Here is a 22,387-nt window from a genome sequence, read left to right as displayed (position 1 = left end):
TAAATAGATCTGATATTGTGATAAAAAATTAACAGTTGACTAAATTTTAATATCTTGGACGGGAGCCGAGATAAATTGGCTCAAAGTTGAAAATTAGGAAAATTCTAAAATTTGAGAATTTACTGCTTCTCTCAGAACGCATTTTCAAAATGAGAATTTTTTCATGGCAATCTTCTAGCTCGCAGAAGAACTCAAAGCATTTAAGCCATCTGTTTCTGTTCACCTCGACATTTCTGCTTATTTCGATGAAAAATTATACTATCATCATTGAATGAGGAGTCCGCTATTCGAAAAATTACTTATTTTGCGGTAGAAAATGAGTGCATGAGAAAACATTTTTTAGGGATTTGTCAAAAGAAAATCTTCAAAAAAGTATGCAATAATTTAAAACAGGCACACATTGAGGTTTTTTTCTTTCCCCATAACTTTTGTTTTCCGGTATCAGCTGCCCTTTCCATAGTCTTCTTTTGTTTCCTCCCGCCTTGTTTGGCAACCTAGACAGTTCCCCCATGAAAGTTGCGAAGATCTTCCTTGTGTGGCAACATAAAAGATGGATGGATAACGAATGAGAAGAAATACGAAAAACAAAAAGAAATGTGTAAAGAGTCAAGGTCCTCTCTTTTTTTTTTGTCAACCAAGACTGAGTGGAACGATGGAGAAGGCTTTAGTTGAGGCAGTCGCCACGGCGCAAGCACACACTCTGGTCGGTCTGTCTTTTTCTCCACACCAGCCTCTCATTTCACTTACTTTTCTCTCTAACACCTCTTAGTTGTGCCCAATCTTTCGCTTTCCCGCTCCCTCAATTTTTCGACCGGTCTAGCTATTTTACGTTGTACAGAGTAACTCAAATATATTGATCGAAGTCAAGAGAGCCTAGACGTCTACATAATTTTAGTTCAAAACTTCTGGCGGGTTCCCCCTCGAGAGCCATCCCGGCCCGCTTTCATTCTGGAGTTTTTGAGGCGCAAACTGAGCGTCTATGGTGTTTAGTGGGAATTGAGGTGAGAAATATTTTTGGCCCAATTTTTGGCTTTTCGTGATTCATCCTTGCACTTTTCTTGAAATCTGTTTCTTTCCTCTATTTCTTCTAAATCTTCGAAATTCGAATATTCGTTTATCTCTCTTCTAAAAACTTATCGCAAACTATCAAAGCCTTATTTTCACGTTAAATTTCTGACGAAAAATAGATGATTATGATTTTCACACAAATTATTTCTTTATCAATCATTATTTTTCGATTTACGCATCTCTTCAGCATAATTTAATTTTTATTTGCGCCGCGGAGTTTTTCCCGTGTTGTTCTTGACTCCATTTTTGAGACTTCTAGCCATTTTATTGAATTTTGCCTTCTAAAACACTTTTTTGTTTATCATAACATAGTGCTCTCTCCAGTTCAAACCAAATTTGGTAAGAAAACTTCGAAAATTAGATTTCGGCTTCCTTGTGTTCATAATACTTTAATTTTAGGTTTTATCTCTTACTATTTCTCACTTCACGACTTTGACATTTTCTGATTTTTTCTGGAAGATATTTTCTGATTTACTGATTTTAGTTTCCGAATAACTGATTTGTTAGTGACATAAAAATTTGAATATGTAAAACAATCTTTGTTATCCACAGTAATTTACTTGAGCGAAACTGGTCCAATGAGACAGTGCTTACTGTTTTGACTAATTAAAAACTTAATTTTTAACTAAATGCTCTTTGAGAGAACATTTTCCGATTGCTCACATATTTCTCAAAAATGTAGGGTTAAAATTCCCCTGATTGACTTTTGTTCTAGCCAAAATCTAATCAAATGTTCACCTGTTCTGTTCATTTTGCACTGTATCGACCAGGTGCTTTTTGAGAGATAAGAAACGCAGGAAGTTAAAAAAAAAGTGACACCACTTTTTCTTATCGTAAGTAAAAATATACTTCAAAAGTAAAATTTTGAGAATTTGATTACATTTTTTCAAAATTTCGAAATGTTCAATTTTCAATCTTTCGCTGAAACAAACTCTTCCTATCAAAAACGTTCATTGATTAAAAACAGCTAAGAATAATTGAAAACGTTCAAAAGTTTCTGACAAAAGGTTAAGAACTATCGTATTATTCGGGCTCATTTTAGATGATAAGTTCCTATTTTTTTTCAGATTTTCGACCATTTTTATAGTTTTTTTATTTGTCGTAGATTTTCCAAAATAAGTGAATAATATTCAAAACAGGCTCAAAAATATGAAACTCAATTGTCATAATAGTTTTCGTTTAAAGTATTGCATTTTCAATTATTTCTCTACTCAACCCAAACATTTTATCTTGTTATTTTTGCCAGAATTGCTCGAAAATAAAAAAAATACGTTTTCTAAAAACATTACCATTCAAAAATTTACCCGCGAAAAATTATCTATCTACACACACCCCGTCCTTTCAAACGGGTCCCGGGCCCGCGAACACCCAGTCTTCCCCCTCTCGCACACACAGAAACAAAGAGAGGAGAGGGAGAGAGAAGGAGAATGGAGGAGGCGCAGAGAAAGAGAGGGTCCTAGTTGACCCTTTTTTCTTCTTCCCAAGAGAAAGGGTCAACTGTGCCCCCTCGACTCTCAATGAACGGGGTGGCCCACAGTGCCTCGTCTCTTCCTTCAACACGTAAACCTTTTGGTTATTGATTTTCTGTCAATCATTCTACGTGTATTATTGTTTTGACTCGCTACAACCCCACCTGGACCATCGCTCATTCTTGTCCTTTACTATTGGTTTTTCTCGCTCTCTTTGTCCCTACTAGTTTAGTTTTTATCGTTTTTTCTCAAGGATTTTAAATTTTGAAGGCAGTATTTTGTTATTCTCGCATTTTCTGCAAAATGAAATCAATTTCAAATACGAAATTCTTTGAATATCCTTTCTTTCACTCTTTTTCTTGCTGATGACATTAAGGCATCTGCCACCCAGAATAGCAATCGACCGAACCGCAGAGTTATTGACTAGGTCCAAACAGTGTTGTCTTCTTCTTTCCCCTCTTTTATTTTCCTCTGTACTATTCAAGCACTCTAGTTTTCGAAACGCGCCGTTTGAAAATTTGAAAAACTTTGAAATCAAACTATTTTTTCAGGAATGGTCACAACTCGAGCTGCACGAGGAGTGGGGAAGGAAGTCAATTACAAAGAAACAGCAACACGAAAAAGGAATAATCCACAAGATGTACCGGCATTACAAGCCACCAAACGGAGGAAAAAGTGAGTATTTCTGTTCAAAAAAATACTGGCCATGTCCTAATAACTAACTGTAACGCCGGAATCTACAATGTCCTACCTACATTTCGACTTTTCTAGGCTCCTTTCGATAAATTAATCAATTTTAGTTGCGTCGGTGTAGGTCCGATTGTGAATTTTGATTAGATACTGGATGGTAGCGGCGCATTGTTCAGCGATCTTACCCAGATTCAGTGGAGATTAGATTAGCAATGTCTTTTTGAACTAACTGCAAAACCGAAGGATCAGAAAATGAGGATTTAGAAATTCGAAACAAAATATCACTTTCAAAAAAACGTTGAACAGCCGAAATGTCCTATCGTGAATTTGCGCTGTTTTGAAATGTCGTTAGCAATCGAGGGCATTTGCAGCTTTCTGTAACAAGAATTAAAAAAGTTATGCTTTTGCACAGGATCCAATCCGGACCTGCAGGTGTCTTAGCAATCATGTAGGTGCTAGGAAGTTTTGCATTGGTAGGTTTTAAACTAATCAAACCGAAAGAAGTTTATGAGGAGTTTTAGTGATTTCTCAGGCCAAAGAAAACCTTTTTTCTAGCTGATAGATTTGGAGCTGATCCAGCATAATGCAGATTTTGGGAGTGGTCCACCTTCTATCTTTACCATTGGTAGTTCCTTTGAAGTCTACTTTTTGAACTTGAGGTCGTCTGCTTAGAGTTTTCAGCACCAATCATCCCAGTGAAAATTCCTTTGAAATGCACTTTCGTTTCTGTAGAATTGGGCAAGAGTATATCAAAATTAAGTTAATATTTACGGGGAAATGATTTGACTAGGAAATGCGGATAGTTATTTTGCACTAATCCCGCATATAAAACATGACTAAAACTTAATTTTCCGTAATTTCAGAGCCAATGGTAAAGCAAAAACACCGGTGAGATCACTTCCGACACCTGCAACACAGAATGGTCCAGCTCCACCACCGACTTCTTCCCCAACAGCACATCACAGAGACTTTGCAAGAACACCGTCGCCGTGGGTAAAAGCGCCGGTGAAAGCGTCAGCAAATGTGGACTTTGAATACGAAGCTCCTCCTTCTCGATGCCATTCACGGATGAGCGATCGGGCTAGTCCATGGAAGTTGCCAACTCAAAAACTTCTCAATAAAGTGAATCAATGGATGTGCAGAATACCGGGAGCCATTACCATCACTCAAGCGTCGCCACCAAGAACACCCAGTCCTGTAAGGTATTACTCGGATTCCGAATCTTCTTGTCCGCGGAGAACCGGCGGAGGATCTGTGGATAGGAACAAAAACACACCTGAAAAAGTTGTTGGACCACCAGAAGAATTTCCACGAAAACCACTCCCTCCAAGACGGCCACCAAAAAAGCGGATACCGTACGAAAGGCGTCGGTCATGCACTCTAACACCTGAACGACCAATGCGTGATCCGAAGCCGCGATTTAGGAGTAAGAAAAAAGCCAGAGCTGCTGCTGCTGCTAAGGCTGCTGCTGCTGCTAAGGCTAATGCTGTCAGGGCTGCTAGAAAAGCATTTGCTATTGCTGCAAAAATGGCAGCCACTACTGTTCCAGGAACTTCAGGCTCAAATCCAGCTCCGCAACCGGCTAATGGTGTAGCTAATGGTAAACTTCCTGGCATTGGTGTACGTCCACGTATACGGCCAATATATCGTCCAGAACCAGTTCCTAGTACTGCTGCTGGTGCTGCCCAACGTCCAGGTCCTCCTGCTGCTGGTGCCGCCCAACGTCCAGGTCCTCCTGCTGCTGGTGCTGCCCAACGTCAAGGTCCTCCTGCTGCTGGTGCTGCCCAACGTCAAGGTCCTCCTGCTGCTGGTGCTGCCCAACGTCAAGGTCCTCCTGCTGCTGGTGCTGCCCAACGTCAAGGTCCTCCTGCTGCTGGTGCTGCCCAACGTCAAGGTCCTCCTGCTGCTGGTGCTGCCCGACGTCCAGTTCAAGAAAAAGCTCCAAATGCTGGTCCACCTGGTATTCGCAATGCAGCTCAACAGCCAGCAAAAAGTATCAAAAAGAAAGGATCACCTATACTGCTTCATGGACCCATAACAAGTTGGAAGGCATTATATCGATCTGTACGGAAACCAACAAGTTCAACAAAATCGACACGATCCTCATCGTATGGAATAAAATTCCCGGTTGTGTTATTGGAAGAAGAAACTCGGATATCCAATCCACCACGGCCGCCACGAAGAAGGACCAGTTCGGATTCATTCCTTATAGCGATGAAAGAAATCGATGCAAGAAGAGTGAAGGCGCGGGCAGAAGAAGAGAGGATCGAGAGGGAGAGAAAGGAAGCAGAGGAGGCCGAGCTGAAACGGTTAGGCCTATGGAAACCACCAAAGCCGCCACAAGTCGCCAGAAAACTGTCCCCAAGACCACCATTTATTATCAGTAATGAACGAGCGGGTCCAACACCTTCAGTGGTCACACTGAGCTCCGACACTACAAAACCACCGAGTCCACCACCAAAGATTGTTCTGCCAGAAGGTTTTCAATTCTTCCCACAAAGTATCCATACAATTAATGTACCCAAGAAGAAAACTCCGGTCAAGTCGATTTCCATTGAAGTGTGAGTTTTAATTTTCTTAAAAAATTACTGGAAAGGTCCAGTAACAGCCGAAAAGATATACTAAAAGCGTACTTTTCATTGGATGTTTGAGTCTAGAGCTCGTTTGGCTAGTCTTCAATCACTTGGATAGTTTCGGAGGGTGTGGAACCAACCTAGATTGAGAAATTAGCATTCACAGATTTATTTAAGAAATCCTAGTTTTACACTATTTAGAAAACTAGGAATTTTCGAAAAATTCTGTGAATGCAAATGTTCCAAATTACGTCTGTTTTACACTCTTTAAAGTTCTCCAAGTGATCGGAAACTTGACAGCCAAGCTCCAGATTCTTGAAAATTGTCAAAATTGCCAAAAATCAACAGTAAACTACGTTTTTGTGAATCTCATTGACCGGTACTGTAGTTGGAAAAAAACTCAAAATGTACCCTTAAGAAATAAATATCTCCCCATGAAAAAATATGGGAATAGAAAAGAAAGGTTCTCATTTCCCCCTTGTAAAATAATAACGTCCTGCCACCTCAATCTCTGTCAGGAATTCCTTATACGCACTCATTTTTTTTATGCGTTTGGCACCTTCTCAAGCCGCAGAGCCATTTCCCGCCTTTTCTCCATTCCTTACCCACCGAAAATTTTCATCATGGCCGCCAACCAGTATTCCTTAGACGGAGCTTACAATAGATTTTCTCGAATGGTATCCGAAAATCAGTGTTGACAAGACTTGAAAAATTTTGCTAGCAGGTGAAGGACTTTTTAGAATATTTGCTAGGTTTTGTTTTGAGACTCAAAAGCAGATTTTGGAGCTTTCTGATCTCTAGAATCAATTTTTCGTGCTCCGAAATTGTTCGAATCACATTTTACGATTCTGATGATTTTAAAGCAATGTTTCAGCAAATTTTAGCGAATGTAAAATGCTAAATTTAGATACTAGTATCTCTAATCTCCCAAAATATGACTCAAATGATTTTAACGCTACATCTTGAGAATTTAAAATCACTAGTATTCAAATTTGGGCTTTTACAGTGACTCAAAATTGCTGAAACATTGCCTAGAAGCTTCTCCCTTTCTTCTAGTGAGACTAAGCCATCAAAATCCCTGTGTGGGGTTTTTGAATCATCAGAAAAAGATTTCAGAGCTTTAAAACTATCAGAAGCTGATTTTTATCGGTTTTAAAATTAACAGAAATTAGATTTTCTTGGCTTCAAAATTACTAGAATCTAATTTTAAAGTTGAAACCATCAGAATCAGTTCTTGGAGCTTTAAAATGGTCAAAATTAGAATTTTGGCTTCAAAATCATCATGATTATATTTTTTGGGTTTTTAATCATCAGAATCAGAATTTGATGGCTTAAAAATCATCAGAGTTCGATTTTTGCGGTTTAAAATTATTAGTGTCAAATTTTGGGGCTATAAAGTTATTAGAATCTGAGTCAAAGACTTTGAAATTATCAGATTTTCGGAGTTTTGAGTTATCAGAATCAGATTTTGAAACTTTGAAATATCTAAATCAGATTTTGGGGTTCCAAAATGATCAGAACCAGATTTTGAGGGTTTTGGGTTATCAGAATCAGATTTCGGAGCTTTGAATTTATTAAAATCAGATTTTTAGTTTTCAAAATTATCAGGATCAGATTTCTATGCTCTAAAATCATGAGGATTTCTAAATTGCGGATTTTACGGTATCTGAAAATTATTACAATATCGCTTGAAAGCTTCTCCCTCCCTTCTAGTAGGACTGAGAAATTATTATCAATCAAGCCTTTTCTAATTTCCGCTCGAATGGTCATTTTTTTATTTTTGTCATTAGAATCGCCCGCAAATCGTATATTGTTTTGTTTATTGACAAAAATTTATAAATGTTCTACTGAAAAATGAATCATCATGTCCATCGACAGAAAAAATGCGTTGGAGTGAGAACATGATGTCTCATTCCTCATTCCCTCTATTCTCTCTGACCCTTAGCAACCAAAACATCTCACTTGGGTGATTCCCATATGATTAGCGTTTTGTTTTTGGTTTTTGGTTAGCTCTATATATTTTTTTTCTTAAGGAATTTCCCTTCCCTTTCCATATAATAAGTGTCTACTGTCTCTTGCCACTGATTTTCCTGTTGTTTTTTCGTCAGTTTTTTAGTGACATTTGAGTAGACTAAATAATAACGAGGAAGAACAACGAGAAGCTAGAAAAATATCAATACTCTTCCTCCGCAGGAACGCTTTTGTAGTTCTTTTCAACACAAAACTTGTCATTCTCACTCCTATTATTCCCCCTTTAAATGGCGGTGTCCCGTGCGATCGCTTGGTTTTTCAGGAAATTTCGAAACGTGTGAGTTGTGAGAGGTTCTCACTGAGAAACTTGACTCAAAAATTAAAACAAAATGTTGAGAGAAAATCAGAAAATCGTACAGCAGGAAAATTTTTTTTAGTCAAATGAGAAACCACTAGCATGACTCATACTTCAGAAGGGGAAATGAGTCAAAAACAAATGTGAAACTTCAGCTTTTAGTCTTTTTTGTAATCCATGCTAATTTTCAGGGTCAAAGTCGTCGAAGCACCACCGCCAACACCGATTCCGGAGCTGGGTCCAGGGGTGAGTCATTTGTGTTTTGGGTTTCGTTTGTTTCAGAGAGGGAAAAATCTGTAAACCAGTTCGAAAATACGGTTTCGTGCAAGATAATATTATTCATCATTCAGCGCTCTTCCTAAAAGTCTGTTTGTGGTTAGTCATAACAGTTGTACTATTTGCGAGTTGTTGAAAATTCTCAATCTTGCAGAATTACCGTGAAACCTGTAATAGAAGAGCCCCCACCCCGTCAAGTTTAAGCTAATTTGTTCGGCTCCTGGGCAAGATATCGTAAATGTGTCAACTAATAAAATATTTCTGATATTATTATGAAAAATTTACCAGTTAACAATTGTTTTGATATCTTCGACAGGAAACGAGATAAATTAGCTCAAAATTAAAAGTAATGGGGCCCTTCTATGGAAGGTTTTACGGTTGGTGGAGCTTTTCTCTCGATTTATGTATTGAGGAATTTCCAATACTTTTCATACCAAGCACATCTTTTAGATATCGTGTTCAATTGACTTCCTCATGTAACGGGTACTGTAGAATAAGTCCTTATCACTTTCTCCATCTGATTGCTAACTCGACCATCAAGCGATTTCCAGTTCTCAAAATATTGATTCATTCGATTCACCATTTTCCCTTTTTCCTTCGACCCATCTGTTAGTAACTAAGGGTTATGCATAAACAATCAGCCATATTATTTCCCAATAGTTAAATATATATTTTAAGATTAGGTACTCCTTCCAACTAATTGCTAATACTCGATCATGAAGTAATTTTCGGATTTCAAAATATTGATTGATTCAATTCCCTCCTTCTGCATGCTCACCGAGCTCTATCCAATGCTCTGTTTCCACTCCCTCGGATTCCTGTTCATTTCTATGTGTGTGACACCGGAGCTGAATGGAAAAACGAAGTGATCCAACACGTATCGGTGACGTGTATAAGCGTGTATATATTTCGAGGAGGGAGAGAGGGGTCCCTGATCTTCACATACACACTCCCGGATAAGAGGACATTACCACTGAGAGGGAAAAGTGAGAGAGAGAGAGAGAGAGAGAGAGAGAGAGAGAGAGAGAGAGACAGAGAGAGAGAGAGAGAGAGAGAGAGAGAGAGAGAGAGAGAGAGAGAGAGAGAGAGAGAGTGATCGGATAGAGACAGAAAAATAGTTTAAAATTGCTGCTCGAAGAGCTTTTCATCTATTGCTTCGGTCTTCTTATCCAAGCTCACTCTTTCTTCCCGCGGGAAGTAGTAGAAGAAGAAGAAGAAGAGAAGAAGAAGAAGGCACAGTTCATTGTAAAGTGAAATATCTCTTTCGCCGACTCTGTGCTCAGTGGTGGGCGGCTCTGTGTCTCCTCACCGTCGTGTCTTACGAAAAATGAAGAAGGATCCTTTCTTTCTCGGCTTCCCGGGACCGTTGAAGCCTGCCTGATGCCCGAGATACCTATTATTTTTGTGTATGTGTATCTCTTTTACGAACTCCTCTTCTTTTTTCTCTTTTTCGATCGCTAGTAGGAAAATCGAACAACGAACAAGAACGTCAATCTTTTTTCTTATCATTTTTTTGATTCGCGAAACTTGAGCAACAGGTTTGACTCAAAAGTTTTGAGATCCCTCAGATTCAGATAATTGTTAGACCAGGTGTCCTTCCCTCAGTCTTTGCAGATCAATTTTTTGAACTTTTCTAATTTGAAGATCCCAGCTGCAGGAAAACCCAGATGTTCACTTTTTTGTATCACTAAAATGGCGTCATTTTTGTATTAAAAAGTTCATTCAAATTTGACCACCTGCTGAGATTTTTTCCTTATATTTTTTGTTCCAAATTCCACGGTTTTGAAACTGAACCAGTTACTAGTTTTTTGACCAAAACCTTAAGAAATTTCATTCTAAAAAATTTCGGTTTCCAAACTTCAGTGTCTTTAAATTGATGACTTAACAAGTCACCTGACATTTTTCGCTTGACTTTGAGAACTTAAAAAAATTGCGATCAGCTGTTTTTGAACTCTATCCGACATGTCTTAACGGAATTTGTGACCCTAAGCTCTCTCAAAATTCTCACTTTCTTGATTTCTATTGGATTTGGATTCCGATCTCTTTTCATGTCATTCTGTCTTACCTTAGCTTCAAAATTCTCACTTTCTTGATTTACGAGTCATCCTCCTCTTTTCCAGTGTCTGTAACATTTGCATTCCTCTAGGGCCACCTCCAAAGTGGCCGTGCCAACGACGACGGTGGACCAATCCACGTCATTTGCATTCCCTTCATCTCCATCGGTCTCACCGTACTGTCTGACCGCGTGCTCATCACCAAACCCACAATCATCGTCGCGTGAGCCTTCAGCCTCGACGAACAACCATCATCTTTTATCACCTCTAGTCTCACGTCGTCACTACATCTCTCATCGATTACCTCAACGAGCTGTACTTTCGAACGCGCCACCAATCCAGTCAGCTGCTATTGTCTTTAAGACATCGGCGGTGCAAAGTCAAGCGCAACCCCAACCACCACCGATATTAGTCGTAGGTCCTCCCCAAGAAATGCCAGTATTTCATCAAAAAGTGGCAAGCAGCGGCGGCGCTGGTTCCATTGCCAATCCCAATTCTTTGGCACTCCGTCGTCTACCACTTGTTGTTATTCCACGAAAACGAAAATACAAGAATTACGTTTCTCGTCGCCGGAATACTCAACTACTTGCCAGTTTACGAAGATGTGTCTCTGACCCCCACCTCTACAAAAGCTACAACCACTGGAAAGGTCTTTCCAGCCCGATGACTCCTATAAAATCTGGAGCTCCTACACCATCTCTCGCACCCACTTCTAAAACTTCTACTCCTCTTACCGTACCACCAGCGGTACCCGCTCATAAAAAGTTGACACCGAATCCGTCGCCTACTCAAAATCCTGTCAAACTTCCTTCTCCACATGCAGTTTCCGAGAAGCCAGAAAAAATAGAGAGAATTGAGAACGCTGAAAAACCACTGGCGGAAAAATCTAAAGCTGCAGTTGCTCCAACTACAGTACCCGCGAGAGCTCCAGTAACAAAGCCCGCTGCTCCTAAAACTCCAGTAGCTACTGTTGCTCCTTTGGCTGAACAGGAAGGTTCATCAAGCTTCAACCAATTTCCTGCTCCATCTCCAATTTCGAAGCAAGTCTCTGGAAAACTAACAGAGCTGAAGAGCAAGAATGGTCCACCAACTGAGAAGACCGTGCTAAGGATTCCATCCGCTGCGTCTACTAGGGCGAAATTAGCTTCTGCTGAAACTCAACCCCAGCCAACACCTGCTAAACCTTCTCCATTTGCTCCAGCGATTGCTCCTCTGAGGGACGGTGCCCCCGCTCAACCAGCGCCTGTTCAAAATGTTGCAGCTCCACCAAGGCCACCTGTCGCAAAGCAGAACTCTCTTCAAAAGCCTCCCGAGCCAAAACGATCAATTGGCGCTCCCCCAAAGCCAATAGTACCAAATGAAGCTGTACATAAAATTGACGGCATTGAGTTTCTTCCCAAAGAACCGGAAGATGGTCAACTTCCCACTACTTCTACGGGTGGTCCGAAGGCTCTCCGACGAGCTTATGGATCTAAATCGGGTACCACGATATGTGCAATTGGCAGTCCAAATGTGCCATCGACAAGTCATGCGGCTCCACCACCAGCGGATGACGAGAAGAGGTTGATAGAAAAAAAGTTGTCTCTTCGAAAAAAGAAAATGGCTGGAGAGGGAGTACCAGGAGGATCACTACTAACTGGATCGAAATCTGGTGTAGAAATTGGGTTGAGCTTGAATAACAACAATAATGTCAAAGAGCAAACCGATGAGCAACGTGCTAAGAAAACTGTGAATGCCGTATCTGCTGCGTTTTCCACTCAAGGAGGATCTGGAGCAGGTCAAGGTGCACCTCCAGAAGAGCCGACTACTACTGCAACCATTCGAGAACCACCACCACCTGGCGCTCAAAAACCAAAATCTGCAGCGGTTCAAAATTTGATAACACAGCTCCAACTACCAGCTTCTGTATCTGCAAAAGTTGATAAAATCATTGCTAGTGGTGATAAGGCACGGAAACCGTCTAGAACTGGTTTACAGGTACTCTTGGCATGAAACTGGCATGAAACTACTAACCCCTTAATGTACTAACCCAAAAATTGATTTTCAAAATTTTAAATCTGCTTCTTTTAGACTCAACAAAACCGAAGCAAGATTATCGAGCAGAATCCATTGGCCACGGACAAGTTGAGAGATGATAAGGATGGTCATTTGGTCTACTCCAAGGGAGATTTCATTTTGAACAGATGTGAGTGTTTTTTTGTGTTTTGTAAAACATTTGAACTTTTTCCAGTTGTCATCCACGAAACACTTGGAGAAGGAACCTTCGGAAAAGTTGTTCGAGTCATCGATACGGTCACTGACAACTTCATGGCGCTGAAAATTATCAAGAACGTTAACAAGTACCGTGAAGCTGCCAGACTTGAAATTAAGGTGCTCCAAAGGTTGTCGGAGAGAGATAAGGAGAAACAAAAGTGAGTGTTTTGATTTGTGAAAATTCGAAAATTGGAATTTTGAGTAGTTTTGGCATTTTCGGGAGTCTAGAGCTTGGCTGTCAAGTTTCCGATTACTTTGAAAATTTTGCAGAGTCTAAAACAGACCTAAATTGAAACTTTTTCATTTCCAGAATTATTTTCCAGAATTACATTCCTAGTTTTTCGAGCTACTTGCCGACTTTCGAAAGATATCATTTTTGGCCTATTCTTGGACTATCCTTCAGAAATCGGCAAAAAGGCTGAAAAAGTAGATACTTTTCGAAAATTCTGCGAGTACAAAGTTTTTAATCTATGTTTATTCTACATCTTCCAAAGTTTTCAAAATGAGCGATATCTTTAAATCCAAGCTTCAGACCCTTGAAATCGTAGAAAAGCAACTGAAAAATGCGTTTTTGTATATGGGACAAAAAAGTGAAACTCTGGTTATAAAATTTGCTAAAAATTCAAAGTCTGTAAAGTCACAAGTTGTTCGAAGTTATTTTTGCTGACCTCATAACTTAGCCCATTAGCTCATTAAATCACATGATTCCCCTAGTGCCTTTTTTCCAAAGTTCACTTGTCGAAATCCCAGTGTGTAAAGTCTATATCGTTGACGTTCGCTCATGCTTTTCAATCTCAATGGTGTTAGATTCTATACACATGGGCCCCCGACACACATGACGGATGAGCGAGTCTCAAAATTTTCCTGATTCTTTGACGAATCACCAATCAATAGATAGATAGATAGATAGAGAGAGAGAGAGAGAGAGAGAGAGAGAGAGAGAGAGAGAAGGAGGAGGAGTGATTTTCGAGTTTTCCGGATGCTTCTTCTTCTTCTTCTTCCTGCGGTTTCGCTCTCTTTCCCGACCACTGCTCCCGAAAGACAACTGTTCGATGTGAGAGACGGAGCATGGGGGAATCCTAGGAAACGCTTCTAGAAGAAAAAAAGACGATGATAGGTAGTGCGAGTGCTCTGGGACAAAAACTTGGCCGGAAAAAAGGGTTGTGATTGAGAAGAAGAGAGATATGTCATGTTCCTGGAGCCGGAAGAACATGAAAAGATGTTGTAGTGTGAGAGAAACAAGCTTAATCGATTATTTTTCGTGTATTATTACACTACTCTGGAAAAGAAGAAGAAAGAAGCGAGCAAAAGAAATGTGTGCACACTTACACCTACACTTACACTTTTAATGATAACATTTGAAAAGTGAAAGATTTATGAGAGATTGGGAAGAGATGAGGAATAATGGGGGCCCATAACTGGGATCTGGGGAAAATCATGAAGGGAAACATTACGAATCATTTTAAAAAATGTTCAAAGTTCTTGGAATGTTCGGAATGGCTTTTTTGAAATTTTCCAGAATTTCGAACATTTTGAAATATCAGGATATTCCAATTTTGAAAATTCTGTTTTTTTTCGATATTCAAATGTCAAGTAAAAATCCCACGAGAACGCCGAAAAATTCGTGAAAAATTGATGAACAGGTTTCGAAAACGCGAAAATATACTAAAATAAATTTGCTTGAGCCCCACAAGGAAACTTTTCATAGGCTTTTGACATACCGTAGTCCAAAAAACAAGGGTGCTCGGCATAAAAAAAATATTGATAATATTTTTCAATTAAATTATTTTTTCAGCTGGGTCATTCACATGGGAGGCCACTTCGAATACCAAGGACACATGTGCTTGATGTTTGATTTGTTGGGACCATCGATTTTCGACTTCTTGGTGAGACTTTGGATTTGAAAATATTCCGTGGCATCTACAATACCGGTCGCTAATTTTCGGCCATTTTCACCAATTTTAGAAGTCTTAGCTAACCAGCTTCCGATGACATTGAAAATTTTGGATGGTTAAAAACAAACCTAGATTTAACACTTTGTACTCACAGAATTCTTTGGAAGTTTCTGGCTTTTCAGATATTTCCATATTTCTGAGAAATATCTATTGTTGGCAAGTTTTTTCACTGACAACATGTGTTTTCCAGAAATCGGCATTTAGCTGAAAAACTAGGAATTTTCATAAAATTCTGTGAATTCACAGTTTTCCATCTGGTCTGGTTTTCACATACCAAAACTTTCAAAACGTTCGGGAACCTCATAGCCGAGCTACAGACTCTTGAAAATGGTCAAAATGGCGAGAATAAACTGAAAAAACGTTTTTGCATATCTTATTGACTGGTACTGTACATTTGAGTCATCGAAACCCCAAAAACTCCTTTTCCAATATTTTCGTTTTTTTCAGAAGAACAATCACTATCGTCCCTATCCAATCAACCAAACGATGCACATCGCGTGGCAAGTTTGTAAGGCAGTCAAGTTTTTGCACGAGAACAAGCTCACCCACACCGACTTGAAGCCTGAGAACATCCTGTTCGTATCTGGTGACTACACTACCCAAGTAATGGACAAGAAGCCGACCAAAGTCCTGAAAGAAACACAAATTCGATTGATCGATTTTGGATCGGCCACTTTCGATCATGAGCATCACTCAACGATTGTGTCTACACGCCATTACAGAGCTCCGGAAGTTATTCTTGGTGAGTTTTCCTTTAGAAAATACGAAAAATAAGATCTGAATTCGCAGAACTCGGATGGAATCAACCGTGCGACGTCTGGTCTGTTGGATGTATTCTCTACGAGCTGTACACTGGGTGCACCCTCTTCCAGACTCACGAGAACCGTGAACACTTGGCGATGATGGAGCGAGTGCTTGGAGATATTCCACCAAGAATGGCTAAGAAGACAAAGTGAGTCATTCCCAAGATTCAATTGATTCTAATTTGCAAAATTACAGAACCAAGTTCTTTGTCAATGGCCGCTTGGACTGGGCGCAATCTTCCCCGGATGCTGCCTACGTTCGTGACAACTGCAAGCCACTCAGGCGCTCCATGACCTGCACTGAGCCAGAGCACGTTGAGTTGTTCGAAATTATCGAGCACATGCTTGCTTACGAACCAATGGGACGAATGAAATTGTCGGAAGCAATCGAACACCGTTGGTTCCGACGTCTTCCAGACGAATTGAAGTGAGTGTTTTTTGTTGAAAATATCTGTACAATCAATACTGACTGACTGAATAACTTGGTGATGTGCAGTGCCAGTCAGTGGATTTTAGGCCTTTTTCGAAATCTAGAGTTCGACAGTCAATTTCCCGATCAGTTTGAGAATTTTAGAAGATGTAAAACAGACCTAAAATCCAGAAATTTTCGAAAAACCCTTGGTTTTCTCGATATTCCCCTATTTTTGAAAGACACCCTGTGTCTTTTTTGGTCCGTTTTTGTACTGAAAACCTGAAAAATAAGAATCCTTTCAGGAATCGGCAATGAGATGAAAAAATCTAGAAACTTTCTGAAAATTCTGTAAACGCAATTTTAAATCTAGGTCAGTTTCACATTCTCGAGTATTTTCAAAATGATCGGAAAATTGACAGTCGAGCTATAGACTCCTGAAAATGCCGAATATCAATTGAGTACTGTGTTTCTGTATATCTTGTGAAAAATTGAAATTAGTTAGTTTTGATTAAACCATAGTCGCAACGGGCCGGGCCGAAAGAGGCATTTTCTCAGCCCGGCCTGCCTCTCAGAGTGGAAAAATTTCCAATGAAAAATTGGGTCATTTTTTCAATTAAAAAAGAAAAAAAAATTAAATTTTTGAACAAAGTTAACAGAGTGGAACGTACTCAAAAAATAGTTAGTTTTTGTTCAAATTTTTGAAAAAATTTCAAAAGTTTCGATAAAAATTTTAAAAAAATCACCGTCTGCACAGAAGGCGGGCCGGCCCATGATTTTGCAACTATGGATTAAACAACTATGGATAAGAATGAGATTAAACTACTCATTTGGTATTTTTCGAGTTACTCGAGTACGAAAAACACAACGGTATTAAATTGTAGCTGGAAATTTTTTATCATCTTCAAGACTTCTTGACTTTAGTATTGAGAAAAAATTGTTATATTTTATCGAATTTTATCAGATTGCACTTTTATCCATGTTCTGGAACCTCCTAGAAATTGAGAAAATCTCTGGAAATTGCTGTTTTGCACTAAAAAAAGATTTTTGCTGAAATACTTAGCTGAAACTGGCGGATTCTGAACTTTTCAAAGATATCTCAATAGACTATTGTTAAGCTCCAACTCTAAATTTCTGAAATATTTTGAATGAAAACAATGATTTTTCAGGCATTCTACTGTGCTGACACCTCCGACCAAGGCAAACTTCCCAATGTAATCTTCAAATTCTCCAATTGCATCAACCGGAACATGTTCCAAAATTAAATAACAAAACTTACAAATCATCACACCGACATCATGCTCAATCTTTCAAGAAGTCCTTATCAGTTTCTCCCATTCTCACATTGTCCTGTTTTTTTTTCTTGTACCCGGGTCCATCATTCTTGTTTCTTAACTGTTTGAATACTTTCCCTGATTTTTTTTCCATCTTGTAAAGCCATTTTTTGGCAGCCAGCTTTCTCAGTTTTTTGACCTTCCTTCCCTTCTTAATCAAAACTCATTTCGTGTACTTTCAAATTTTATCTTGTCTATACATTTGGTGATATTTCGTCTCAGAACTAATTGCGTCAGAAAAATCACCCCGGTGTGTTCTGATACGGATTATCATCAACCATGTTTTTTTTTCTTCTTGTATAATTTCATAGATATAGGAATTTAAACCTTTCTATAGTAACATTTTACAATGGTCATATGTTTTAAGTTTTTTTGAATAATGACGCTCACCCCTTCTCATCAAATTCCCGACTCCTCATTTTTCAAAACTGTATCTTTCTTTTTGTTTGATTTTCTTCATCCGTGTTTGTCAAGCACAACGTGCAATCAATTTATTACTTTTTAATTATTGAAATACAAATTTATTTGTGATATTTTTTCAATTTTTCTGGTTATGTTTGAATTGAAATTCTTGAAAATAGGGATTTCGATGCCTCAGGTTCTCGATAAAAAGAGAGAAAACTACAACATCGGAAACATACAAATATAAGTTTTTAGGTAGATGATGAAAACGTTCTGAAATTCCCGTTTGGGACATCTAGAGGAGTCTCATCGACTTTTCAAAAATTTTCAGAAAATGTTAGATTTTTTACAGAAAAAATGTTCAGAAATTTTCAAAAAATCAGAATTTCTCAGAAAATTCAAACTTTCGTTGCTAAAAAATGAAACCTTGACATAAAAAATGAAAATTCTCAATTTGTGATTTCCCTTATGGTTCCATTTTTTCTATTAATTTTTGAAGCGTCATGCTTCTTCTGAACTTTATTACCAGGGCTACTTGGAACTGAATAAGGAGTACCGAAAATTCCAAAAATTCCTATCGGAACATTTCCAAAGATTTTTTTCAGAATGTTTGGACTACAGTATGAGAAAATCGCCGCGAAAAAGTTTATTTGTGGGTCTTGAGAGAAATTACTGTCAGGTTTTTTGGGGTTTTCAACATTTCTTTGTCAATAATGGAATTTCTGGTTTGAAATTTGAATTTTGATTATCGGAATATTCCGAAGTTTTGAAGTTTTGAAAATAGGAAAATTCTGAATGTCAAAATCGCAATTTTCCAAAATTCCATAATAATAGAAATAAGCATGTTCCGAATTTCCGAAATTCCAAATTTTTCCAAAAATTTCAGAGATTCCGATGACCCGAAATTTTCAAACTCGGAATATTTCGAACTTTCAAAATTGAACTGAGTATTCAGAAATTCTAAAATTCCTAAAATTGGAATTTTCCGAAATCCTGAATCTCGAGAATCGTGGAAATAGGAAAAATGGAAATATTCTGAAATATTCCTAAATCTTGAAAATAGAAATTTTCGAATTCTTGGAATTCCAAAATTTTCGAAATCGGAATAATCCGAATATCCCACATTTCAAAATTCTGAAACTCGAAATTTGCAGCATTGCGAAAATTCCAAAAAGAACATCTACATTTTTTTCCATCTGCTTTCATATTTGAATTTCTGAAAAACTCCGAAAATTTGAAAATTTCAAAGTTTCGGAATGTTGAGAACCGAAATATGCTAAAGTACCTAAAGATTCTCAGATTTTCGAAATTCAAAATTTTTGACATTTCGAAAAATTCCGAATAGGCCATTCCAAGCGTCTCTGAATATGAGTCATTTTTGACTAATGAAAAAGGCTGGAACATCTATTTTTCTGTTGCGTTTCATGGTTTTTTTTACTGTCGCAATACCCTCTCGCCCTGCGTGTAAATTGGAATTGTTTTCTCTTTTTTTTGCGAACCCCATAAACTCCGTGTCCTCGATTTACCCAATTACATGTAAACCCGACTAGCGGAGTTCGGAAAAAAACTACATTTTTTGGCTGAACATGAAAACTTATCAATTCAATGGTTTTGATACATATTCTCATGTAGCATCCTTCCGATTTCATTTCCGATTTCGTTTTTTCCAGCATCCGGTGTAAGTTAGTTCAATTTCCAATATCCCCCTGCTAGAAAGTTCCAATAGGTCATCTTCCCTGTAAATCCAACGAGAATGGTGTTGAAAAAAAAAACAATGGGGCAAAAAAAGATGCGCTGACTTGAAGATAATTGGAAGAAGAAGAAGAGCAAACAGGAAATTGAGATTGGGGCAAAAATAGACAAAAAGCGCGAATCTTTTCCTCTTTTTCATTTCTCACCGAGAAGAAACCTTGGGGGTTGCTTCATTTCGCGACCCCTTCTAATCAAACTTGACATGGGTAGATTTATGACTTTTCCTTTCTTCGGAGCAATTGTTCTTCTTTTAGTTTTTGTTTCATTTCGTTTGCTGCACGCATCACCTTTTTCTTTACCTAGGGAAGCAATAAATAGAAATTTGAAATCACTATTTTTAGTGAGAATGTATATCTCTTCCCTTTCTCGATCTTATCAGTATCCTTTTATGTAATCTAATACATTTTTTCTAATCTCATGCACATAAATTTTTGTACGCCGAGTACAAATAGTGGGTAGGTAATCCTCATTTTCTTCTCATTTGTTCGATTCTGTCTTCATAAACTCTTCTTGATGTTTTCAAAATTTTGATTATGGGTATTTTTCTTACTGATTGATAATATTGAACTAACGGTTTTGATAAGATAAGAGAGGAAAACTATCAGGAGAATTCTAGCAGTGCTTCAAAAAAAGGAGAGACCCTACACGTGCAATTCAAGCTCACTTATCTCAATTTTTGTGAAAAATATAAAAAAACTGACAACTAAAACATTATTTATCATAATATCATCGATATTTTATCAGTTGTCAGATTTTTTTTATATCTTTCACAAGAATCGAAATAATTGAGCTCAAAGTTGACGGTTTGGGTGGGCTTCTATTAGAGACAAACAAAGTTCTGAATTTAGTTTTCAAACTTTTACATCATTTATCTCTTTTCTCAGAAAACAGCGTCTTGTCATTTGATTAAAAATTCAGAAAGAATTTTCGGAACTAAAAATCAAAGTTTCGAAAACTGGTGAAGCTAGGAGTACTGTATTCTCATAAGACGAAATATTTTTTGTTTTGGCTCTACGAACGAAAAGAACCTTCTTCAGTCTTTTTCATGAGTTTTGATGTTTAAATTCAAAAATTCCAAACTCTTGAGGAGTTTAACTTGAGTGCGTTCGTTCGCTACCAGCTCAGCTACAATGACGCAAACTGCGCCTTTCAGCTCCTTTATCTCGTTTCCTAAGAGAGATATCGGAAAATAGTCAACTGACAAATTATTCACCATATTATCACAAATCTTTTATCAATTGACAGATTTTTGATATCTCTTATAAGAATCGAGATAGATGAGCACAAAGTCCACATATATGGTGTCTATAAAAGCGTTTACGATAGATTTGTCTGAAATTCTGAATTTACAGCAAAATTTTCCTTCTAAACTGTTTTATTATTTTCAGACCACCCAGTTGCAGATGCCTCTGCGCACTCTCATTCTTCTGCCAACTTTTGCAAAACACTGTCTGCGCCTCCCTCCCTCTCTCCATTGTTTTCGAAAATGACACCGTCCGTTTTTTTATGAGCGGCTCGCGCGGGGACGAACCGTATGGAATGGTTAATTCGATTATTTGCATTTCTCACATCTCCCTCTCTCTTTTTTCTCATCTACGTAGTTATGTTTTTTTTTGCAGAGTGCATTTTTTTTGTCGTTCTTTTTCTCTATTTTCTCCATCTCCAAACCATTTGACCCCCCCCCCCCCCCCCCTCATGTGCAGTCCCCATTTCCGTATTCCCTCCAAACTCCTTGGAGAAGATTGTTCCAGGGGTTGTGTGTTTTGCAAAGCTGTTTTCCAGATTTAATCAAGGTTTACCTACCTAAAAAGTGTGTTTCTTGTATAGTCGATATGAGACGTTGAGGTCTACACCCCCTTGTGTTGGAAAAAAAAACTGAAAAGTAATGGGTTCTAGAGAGTTTTGCTTTTGTAAATTGATTTCGGCTCAATATCGGAATTTCAGAGTTCTTCGCGATCGAAAAGACCTTTTGAAACTTTTTTCTCTTTGATCATCTCATCAGCTAGAATGTCAAAAGCCTAATTTTCACCGAGAACTACAGTATTTTCTTTAATAGAAGCCCCCTGAACTATTAGCTCAACTATCTCGGTTACCATTAGAGAAACAAAAAATCTGTCTGCTGCTGATGAAATATTATTGATTTTATGAGAAATAATTTATCAGTTGAAAATTTTGTGGTGTCTTTCAAAAAAAAAAAACCAAGATAATTGAGCTTGAAATGCATTTAAAAAGTGGGTTTCTACTAGATATGCTATATCTTCTGTGCTCATTCTGACATCCAGTGTGTGGCTTCCGATTCTCACTTACCGGTAACGACTATTTTGGTGATTTTACCGGTAATTTACCGGTCATATACCGGTAAATTTGAAAAATACCGGAGCATTACCGTATTTTTAAACAGTAAATTATCGGTAAATTACCGGGAAAAAAATTTTTGTCCACAAGAACTACACGAATGTTTTTTTGCTGTTACATTTTCTTTAAATTTGTAACAGTTCTGAAACGGTCAGTTCTAAAATGTCGCGGTTCTAAAACGGAATGGTTTTAAAATTTCGCGGTTTTAAAACGTCGCAACTCTGAAACGACCTGGCTCTAGAAGCTCGCGGTTCGTGAACGGCGTAGTTATAAAACGGATAGTTCCAAACTGTCCCTGATGCGAAATGATCTATACGAAATTATTTAATAAGAATTTTGAAAAAATTTGAAAATTTTCCGAAAAATTACCGTTTTTGGTAAATTTACCGGTAACTACCGGTAGTTTTACCGGCAAAGCTACCGGTTAAAATTCCGGTAAATTTACTAAAACCGTACCGGTAGCATACACTCCGATATCCAAAAAAATTAGTTTTACTTAAAATCTTTTCAAAATCAAAATTCCTTATTTTTGTGACTCATTTTGGCTAAAAAACGAACGATTTTTTTCTTGCTCTTCCATCACACGAGTTTCATTGTTTATAAATAATCTACATAAACAAATGATTTGTTTCAACTCTTTTCTCTCATCCAATAGTTCCTTTTGTTTA

The 22,387-nt window shown here is 38.1% G+C and overlaps 2 protein-coding genes across 2 annotated transcripts; both read left to right on the top strand.

The window, feature by feature from the left end:
- Window positions 1–3,090: 3,090 nt before the first annotated feature.
- On the top strand, window positions 3,091–8,882 carry CBG28115 (the record flags this gene model as incomplete). Its single annotated transcript, XM_045240673.1, has 4 exons — window positions 3,091–3,212; window positions 4,091–5,788; window positions 8,318–8,372; window positions 8,853–8,882. The coding sequence occupies 4 exons, from the start codon at window positions 3,091–3,093 to the stop codon at window positions 8,880–8,882; spliced, it is 1,905 nt and encodes a 634-aa protein (XP_045098701.1).
- A 290-nt stretch (window positions 8,883–9,172) lies between these two features.
- On the top strand, window positions 9,173–17,094 carry Cbr-tag-172 (the record flags this gene model as incomplete). Its single annotated transcript, XM_045240672.1, has 8 exons — window positions 9,173–9,267; window positions 10,549–12,433; window positions 12,527–12,867; window positions 14,505–14,595; window positions 15,112–15,406; window positions 15,454–15,616; window positions 15,664–15,894; window positions 17,046–17,094. The coding sequence occupies 8 exons, from the start codon at window positions 9,173–9,175 to the stop codon at window positions 17,092–17,094; spliced, it is 3,150 nt and encodes a 1,049-aa protein (XP_045093574.1).
- Between the last annotated feature and the right edge of the window lie 5,293 nt (window positions 17,095–22,387).

Source organism: Caenorhabditis briggsae, assembly GCF_000004555.2.
Source record: "Caenorhabditis briggsae complete genome, chrX, whole genome shotgun sequence".
Taxonomy (NCBI): Eukaryota; Metazoa; Nematoda; class Chromadorea; order Rhabditida; family Rhabditidae; genus Caenorhabditis; species Caenorhabditis briggsae.
The sequence above is the reverse complement of the archived record's forward strand: the minus strand, read 5'-3'. Positions and strand labels throughout refer to the sequence as shown.